Here is an 8,031-nt window from a genome sequence, read left to right as displayed (position 1 = left end):
TCTGTATGGGTCGTTCACGACCCACATCATCTGTACTGTGTAGTTCAAATTACGGGGAGGAGGCAACCCTGAGTAAGAACCTCAACCACCGAAGACGGAAGACAGCAGCCAACTTGGCGTGGGGAGAAAATCGGCTGTCTACGCTTCCACGATAATATGGCCGTACAATTATCTTTGGATCGATGTGGTGTCGTCCTGGTGTCCCGCAGCCAGGGTAGGACGGCGCCGGGCCTCCAGCCTCAAGGAGGTCCAACTTCAGCGACTCATCGAATGCAGAAGAAGAAGAGTCTGATAACTTTTTAATGTCATGGCATACTTCCTTGCAAAGTCGGGCAATGGCAGATGTCTTCGTCTCCCACCACAGCTGTGATCTGTGCTGCAGTCTGGCTGGCATCCACTTCTTTCACCATTGACACAACCATATCCGCTTCCATGGCCTTGGAAGAACCATTCCAGTTTTTGCGGCAGGAGTGTTGCGCAGGGTCTTTCTTTCTTCGCCTTGCAACGTCACACTTTCGGCAGCTCTTGATTCTTGTGGCGTAGTTGACCACTTTGTTTGTCTTTATCCCAAACTAAGTTGCGTGCCCTGAAACATGAACAAGAAATAATGTTATACTTAAAGACATATACGCTATTCCATATAAATGGATGTTGGCCTTTTTATTTGTCTGTCTTTCTGTTTATCTATGTCGTTAAAAGGCAAATGTTCACTGGAGTGAAGTTTTAATGTGACATGGTGAATTGTCACTAGTGTTAAAATGTTTGTGACAAAGACAAGTATAGCAAAATTGAGCATCTTGATTTGCATTTCATTTGGTAAATAAGAGTTCAGCAGTTCAAATTCTTTTGTTATTGTCCACTTCAGTTTTTGTTGTTTTTGTTGGTGATCCCATACTGTGTTGTGTGATGTCATTATTTGTTATAGCTTGACTTTGAGTTACATGTCCACCGGCACCTGTCAATTGTAAAGCACCTGTCTTGGTCCACCCATGCTAGTCTTTCAAAACAAGCCTCCATCTCCAGTAGCAGAGACAGCTCGCTCACATGTAATAAATGTATAGCTGAACAGGGTGCAGGCTCCCTGATACAGCAGAACCAACCTCCATAATTCTGAGCAAATAGTCTTAAAAATGATGGAGTCTTAACAGTGGTAAATTTAGACAGGTTATGATAATATGAATAGAAAGTCTAAAAAAACAAGGTTGTAATTTTAAAATGGAGGGAGTCTGTAATTTTGGGGTCTTAAAAGGGGGTCCCATGGTAACTAAACTAAAGTACTAATTTTTAGGGTTTGTTTCATGCTCTCAAATAATAAAAGTCTAAAAAAGGGGGTGTTTAAATTCCGGTTTCTCTTTCATGTTGGACCACCTTTGGTAAGGTATTTGTCAGTCACAATTATAATCATCAGTCAATTCATTTTCCAACCTGCTACATTCAATATATATACATGCTACTGCACGCACTTATCCCAAATCACCACCGCCCCCCCCCCCCCTCCCCCTCAAACAAAAGAACAACAACAACAAACACCTCCAACCCATCCTCTGACAATTACGCAAGGACAGGATTATGTTAAAAAAACTCGCACATACCAGTATAGAATATAGTCAATGTTTGTAAAGATTTTAGTCAAGCAGTATGTAAGAAATGTTAAGTCCTTTGTACTGGAAACTTGCATTCTCCCAGTAAGGTAATATATTGTACTGCGTTGCAAGCCCGTGGAGCAATTTTTTGATTAGTGCTTTTGTGAACAAGAAACAATTGACAAGTGGCTCTATCCCATCTCCCTTTCCCCCCCTTTCCCCGTCGCGATATAACCTTCGTGGTTGAAAACGACGTTAAACACCAAATAAAGAAAGAAAGAAAGTCAAGCAGTATGTAAGAAATGTTAAGTCCTTTGTACTGGAAACTTGCATTCTCTCAGTAAGGTAATATATTGTACTACGTTCCAAGCCCCTTGAGCAAATTTTTGATTAGTACTTTTGTGAACAAGAAACAATTGACAAGTGGCTCTATCCCATCTGCAGTCAGTGTAGAAGACAGGTTGATGTCCTCAACAGTTTCTTCGCCTTCCAAGCAGGGCAGGGGTAATTCACGATCAGGGGAAACCATCTCCTCAGTTTCTTCAACCACAGCAACCGCTACGGTGGGTATCACATCTGCGGTGTCCGCTGTGTTTTGTCGGTCTCTGTACAACTTGAGAAGATTGGCGTGGTACAGCTTCTCACGCCCGTAGATCCGAATCTTGTAGTCTGACTCGCCCTTCTTCTCCAGAACGTCGAACGGTCCCTGCCAACACAACTGCAGCTTGTTCTTCTTCTGCGGCAGCAGCAACAAGACTTTGTTTCCAGGCTGGAACTGTCTCCGAACTGTCTTCCGGTTGAACACCTCCGCGTGTTTCTGTGCAGCAGCTGACAAATTCTGACGCGCCAGTTTGCAGGTTTCCTCAATCCGGTTCCTCAAGTCAACCACATACTCAGAAGTCGTGCGAACTTGCTCATCGACTTGCTCTTCCGTCCATAGGTTGCGAAGAACAGACATGGGTCCTCGCACTGTCCTGCCGTATAGAAGCTCAAAGGGAGAGAATCCATGTCTGTTCTTCGCAACCTATGGACGGAAGAGCAAGTCGAGAAGCTGTACCACGCCAATCTTCTCAAGTTGTACAGAGACAGACAATGGCGACAGGGTCAACCTGTTGTGGGGTTTGAGCTAACAGAGATCAGAGGCGACCTTTTCAGCTGTGAACCTGATGATGCTATGGCCCACTGCGTCAGTGAAGATCTTGAGATGGGAAAAGGCATTGCCGTTTACTTCAAGCAATCGTTTGGAAAAGTTGATCAACTTAGAGCACAAAACAAGAAGGTGGGAGAGGTAGCTGTACTACGGGTAGGTGCTTCCTACGTTTACTACATGATCACCAAGAAACGCTACTTTCACAAACCCTCCTACAAAACGCTGCGGTCCTCCATGGAAGCTATGAGGGACCACTGCAAGCAGAACAATGTCGCTTCCCTGGCCATGCCGCAGATCGGATGTGGATTGGACGAGCTGAACTGGAGCGCCGTCCTTGAGATAATCAAGGAAGTCTTCAAGAACACAGGCATAACTGTTAAGATCTACACCTTCGGGGGCTAAGAAACACAGTTTTTGTACATTTTTGACGTGCATGCTACAGGAATAATGCATATCTTTTTGTTTGCTTGTTTTGTCATGTGCGGGTGATTCCCGGTAGTCGCAACGTGGGAGCCGACTACCTCAGTCGGGCATGCGTTGAGGAGGGATCTTTTGCCGTGTAGACAGATGTCTATGCTTAACTTGGGGGGCATTGTGCCACTGTGACGATACGAAATAGCTGCTCAACAACAGCGTAGTGATGCCACGACAGTCTCTTTTGCTTTGCGTGCAACTTTGTCATGACGTATTTTTGTGTGACGCGTTCGGCTGTTCTATCAGGTCAATGGCTGCGTGTTGCCCCGCCGGTGTGAACTCCTCCTACGGCCAAGTCGTTTTTGTGGTTTATTTCGCATTTAGGTCCCAGGTAACATTATGAAGTTTTAATACGATCAATCAGACCTATTATCGAGTTAGTGTATCAACTTTTGAACGAACTGCGCCCAGTAGTTTCCCAGCAATAAGCTGTTAAGTGGAGAAAGACAGACAGACAGACACACAGACACACAATTAAAGTCTGCTGAGCCCTTGTACTAGCGTACTCGGGGACAAGATCAGACACAAAATCTTGCTATCACTTTGCTTCATGTCGACTAGACTAACACTTTCAGCGCAGGATAATTGCAAATGAGACTGTGCCAAAAGGTCAGGTGTCATGTCTACTGTCCCGAATGACACACGATTGCTGACATTTCACCATTGCCAACAGAATAAACAAATAAGAAATAGGTAGAAAATGAATGTGAAAACTGACTTTAATTGTTGATCAGTATTTTCTATACCACTAACAAATAATCTACTTGCACATAGCTGTTTGGCAAATGTATGTTGCATGGGACACACTGACATGAAAGTGGAAGATGTTTTTCCCTCTAGAGAAACTACATATCAAGTTACACTTTTTGTGCTCTTCCATTCCAGTTGGCAATCAATTGTTAACGCATGTTATTAGAAAAAATAGAACGAAAACAGATTAGATAGAATGAAAAATGTACTGGTGATGTCATTTGGGACATACTGACATGAAAACGTCACCTTTTGGCACAGTCTCAAATACACAGACATGAATACACTGATGTGCAAAATAACATATCGCCCACATAGAACAAAATCAACAAGCACTTGACTTGAAAAAGCTGACTGAAAGTGAAACACTTTCAAAGAGAGAGAAACCCATTTTACCTCTCGCAAAGAGACGGGCGCTGTGGCGTGGTGGTAAGACGTCGGCCTCCTAATCGGAAGGTCGAGGGTTCGAATCCCGGCCGCGGCCGCCTGGTGGGTTAAGGGTGGGGATTTGTTCCGATCTCCCAGGTCAACTTATGTGCAGACCTGCTAGTGGCTTATCCCCCTTCGTGTGTACACGCAAGCACAAGACCAAGTGCGCACGTAAAAGATCCTGTAATCCATGTCAGAGTTCGGTGGGTTATAGAAACACGAAAATACCCAGCATGCTTCCTCCGAAAGCGGCGTATGGCTGCCTAAATGGCGGGGTAAAAACGGTCATACACGTAAAATTCCACCCGTGCAAAAACACGAGTGTACGTGGGAGTTTCAGCCCACGAACGAAGAAGAAGAAGACCTCTCGCAAAGTTTACATTTTGTGCCCTTGGCAAGATCAAAACGTTCAAACAAAATTCATTCTGGGTGATGTAAAACTTTGAGCAGGCCACGGTAGTCTGTTGGATTGCCAACTATAGGCGATAACCTCAATCTTTGTTCGACTGAAAAGTATATCGCCCACATCCCGCAGTGGGGCGCTGAAATTAAAGGCCCCTCCTGTTTTTGGAACCGCAGGAGCTTTCTAGTTTGCTGTTAGGTAGATTTTTGGTTCCTCTTTCCTGTCATGCTCTCTTTTTCTTCATGAATTCTTTTCTTTTTTCTGCCTTCTTGCTCATTCACCTGTATTTTTTCCAAAAATCTCTTCTCTTGCCGCTTGTCTCGCGATTCATGTATAGTTTAATCTGTTAGTGTTCTGATGTAAGTCCAGCAGTAGATAGGTTAAGCCTATTTTAACATACTGGAAACTGGTAATCTTCCAGTAGGTATTAATTTAGTTTTACTAAAGCCTGCTGGGACACAAGTAATGGGTTAGTGCATTTGTAAACAGGAATCGCTTGACAAGTGGCCCCCTTCATCCCCCCCTTCCTCGTCCTGATATGGCTCTGCGTAGTCGGCTGGACGTTAAGCAACAAATAAACAAACAATATCGCCCACATTGAACAATATCAACAAGCACTTGACTAGAACAAGCTGACTGAAACACTTAAAAATAGAGAGAAAATCATGTTTACCTCTCGCAGTTTACATATTGGGCCCATAACAATTAACATGATCAAAAAGTTAATACAAAAATGCTTCTCTGGTATTGTTTATATGGCCTTGGCTCAGAAATGGCGTCGAACTCCACTTTCCCCCCACTCGGGTTATTCATGGCCTAATTTCTGTGAACAGAGCCACAGAAGGACAACGGAAAGAGATTTCTTGGATCTAAGACATGTTTACCTTTCCGTTTTCACTTCAAGTCGATAGCCGATGTTGTTCTTTTGGTCGCTGTGACCCAATTTATGCTAATTATCGGCCGAGTTTTCTCGATTTGTTTGTGACATTTTACAGTGGGTCTAATTGGATTAATTTATTGCGATAGTGTTCGAGGACATAACATAAAAAATGAAGTTTTCCTGTTCTGCAAAGGCTGATGAAATCATAGAGTATCTTTCGGGCAGAAACGGTCAATGCATCGCCGAGTATTTTCCGGAAACAAACGAAGTGATGTTCATCACGTATTGTCGTAAGGAAACACGCGGATGAATCGTTCACTACAATGAGTTATCAAAAAATACAATCGCCGTTGTTCACTCAAATATTTGATGAGACTAGACCCGAGTATTATTTGCTGGATCAAAATTCATGGTTTGCGTTGTAGTTTGTACAGAAAATGGCTTCATAGGTGAAATGTGTCAATTTGCTGTAAGATGCATCGTGATGAACTACATTTTTGATCGGACTAATATTTTATCGGAAAGGTGTGAGCGGTCATATTCCCTTGTTTTAGGCGCGAAATCAATAAAGGGTGAAGCGTCATTGTGAATGAAGTCGTCATGGACGAAGGAAATAGAGAACGTAAAGGTAAATGTATTGCTGTAATTGTGTTATCTAGCGTGATGAACTGCGTGGCTATGAATAAATGTTTGTAGTTTGTTAATTTGTCACAATGCAACGATGTTTGTTTTTCTGTATTGTTTAGCAAGTACTTGTGCGTAGTTTCCGATCTTGAGACAATTTTCAATTCGATTCCTACATGTAAAAAAAAAAAAAAATGTGTATCGATCTTTTGTAAAGTGATGAACTTACATTTTATAGAAACAATTTAATGAAAGACTGGAGAAATAATCATAACTGGCATGATTTCACCAATAATTTGAAAAAAATAAAACCGTCAGCATGTTGTTATTTTGATAGACAAATGCAATGCCTAATGTCGACGTAGTTCATCACTTTTCAGCAAATAAATTACACTGATCTAAAAGTTAGCGATTTTTGTTGTTATTTTAGAAATCAGTCATGAAAAAAATGCCTTAATCTAATTGTTTACCACGGATCTTCATATAGTTTTGATAAAATCAAACTTATCTCCTAGAATTACTTAATTGGCGTAGTTCATAACCTTACAGCAAGCATCTATTGCCAAATGTGTGTAAAGTGATGAACAAAGGTAACTTTTTTTTCCTTTGTCATTGATTGGAATTTTTTAAACAGTTACCTTTTACTTGTGTCAAGTTCAAAATCTGTGATGTTCAACTAATTACAAAATGTCTTCAAGTCACATGAGCATGCACAGTTCATCATCTTACATCAGATCTCTGCAATCTGATTTGTGTAAAGTTATGAACAAACACCAAAGTTTTCTCTATCTCACATTATTTTTTTGAACATATCATATTTGGAGTATTTTTCATCTTAAGTCATATATATTCTTCCATTTTCACTTATTTTGCTTATGTTCTGTCACCAAAGTGGTTTGCGGGTCTCATTATGTGTTCATCTTGTGATGTAAGGTGATGAACATTTTTCTTATTGGCGTCACTAAATCTTACTATGCTCGGTTTTTTCCTCCAATGTTCTATATTTTATGTCTGCCACCTAATGTAACTTGTTTAATGACATGTTAAATGAATTATGCAGACAGGACAGTCATTTATGTTCAATTTTTTGACAAGTTTGCTGTAATGTGATGAACATCTCCAGTTTTCATGTGATAACTTTTGAGTGCTTTAAGTTACAAGTTTTTTTTTGCCATTGATGTTACCCTCCTTTGATGTGTGTGTTCTGGATATGTGTATTGTGTTCTAGCTCTGTTCCGTTTGGATATTAATATGTGAAATGTGACCTTGTCACGCTGTAAAGTGATGAACAGAAAAGATGGATGAGTAATTTATGTAATTGTTTCTTGTTCACGAACTTGAATTTTGTCTCGTTGATGATAACATGATAATTTATGTCACTTGACATGATGTTTCAGATGACTTTCTAGATAACGTGCGACCTAAGTTTGATTTTCTAGTTTTTGTACTGAATAGAAACTTGCTGTTCATACAATTCAACATTTCATTGCTTTAAAAGTAAATATTTGCTTGCATTATCACTCTGAAATCTGCTACAGATGCTAATTGGTACATGAATGTGATTCCATGTATATTAACTGATAATTCTGTAAGTTTTTGCTATTTTTAACGGAGGCCCTCACATAATGTTGTAAGGTGATGAACTGTCCTGCTGTTTATTTTTGTCGGGAACGTAATTCCAATTACTTTATTTTGAATTTTGTACATATTTATCCTTTTGGCTTCCTTTGTCAATTTA

General features: G+C 40.9%; 1 protein-coding gene across 1 annotated transcript; it reads left to right on the top strand.

The window, feature by feature from the left end:
- Positions 1-2,377: 2,377 nt before the first annotated feature.
- LOC138951571 (ADP-ribose glycohydrolase OARD1-like) lies at positions 2,378-3,747 on the top strand. The gene has a single exon (XM_070323139.1). The coding sequence runs from the start codon at positions 2,590-2,592 to the stop codon at positions 3,133-3,135; it is 546 nt and encodes a 181-aa protein (XP_070179240.1). The 5' UTR covers positions 2,378-2,589; the 3' UTR covers positions 3,136-3,747.
- Positions 3,748-8,031: the final 4,284 nt, after the last annotated feature.

The sequence above is a fragment of the Littorina saxatilis genome, linkage group LG16, assembly GCF_037325665.1.
Source record: "Littorina saxatilis isolate snail1 linkage group LG16, US_GU_Lsax_2.0, whole genome shotgun sequence".
Lineage (NCBI taxonomy): Eukaryota > Metazoa > Mollusca > Gastropoda > Littorinimorpha > Littorinidae > Littorina > Littorina saxatilis.
Note: the sequence above shows the minus strand (reverse complement) of the source record. Positions and strands in the feature narration are given on the sequence as shown.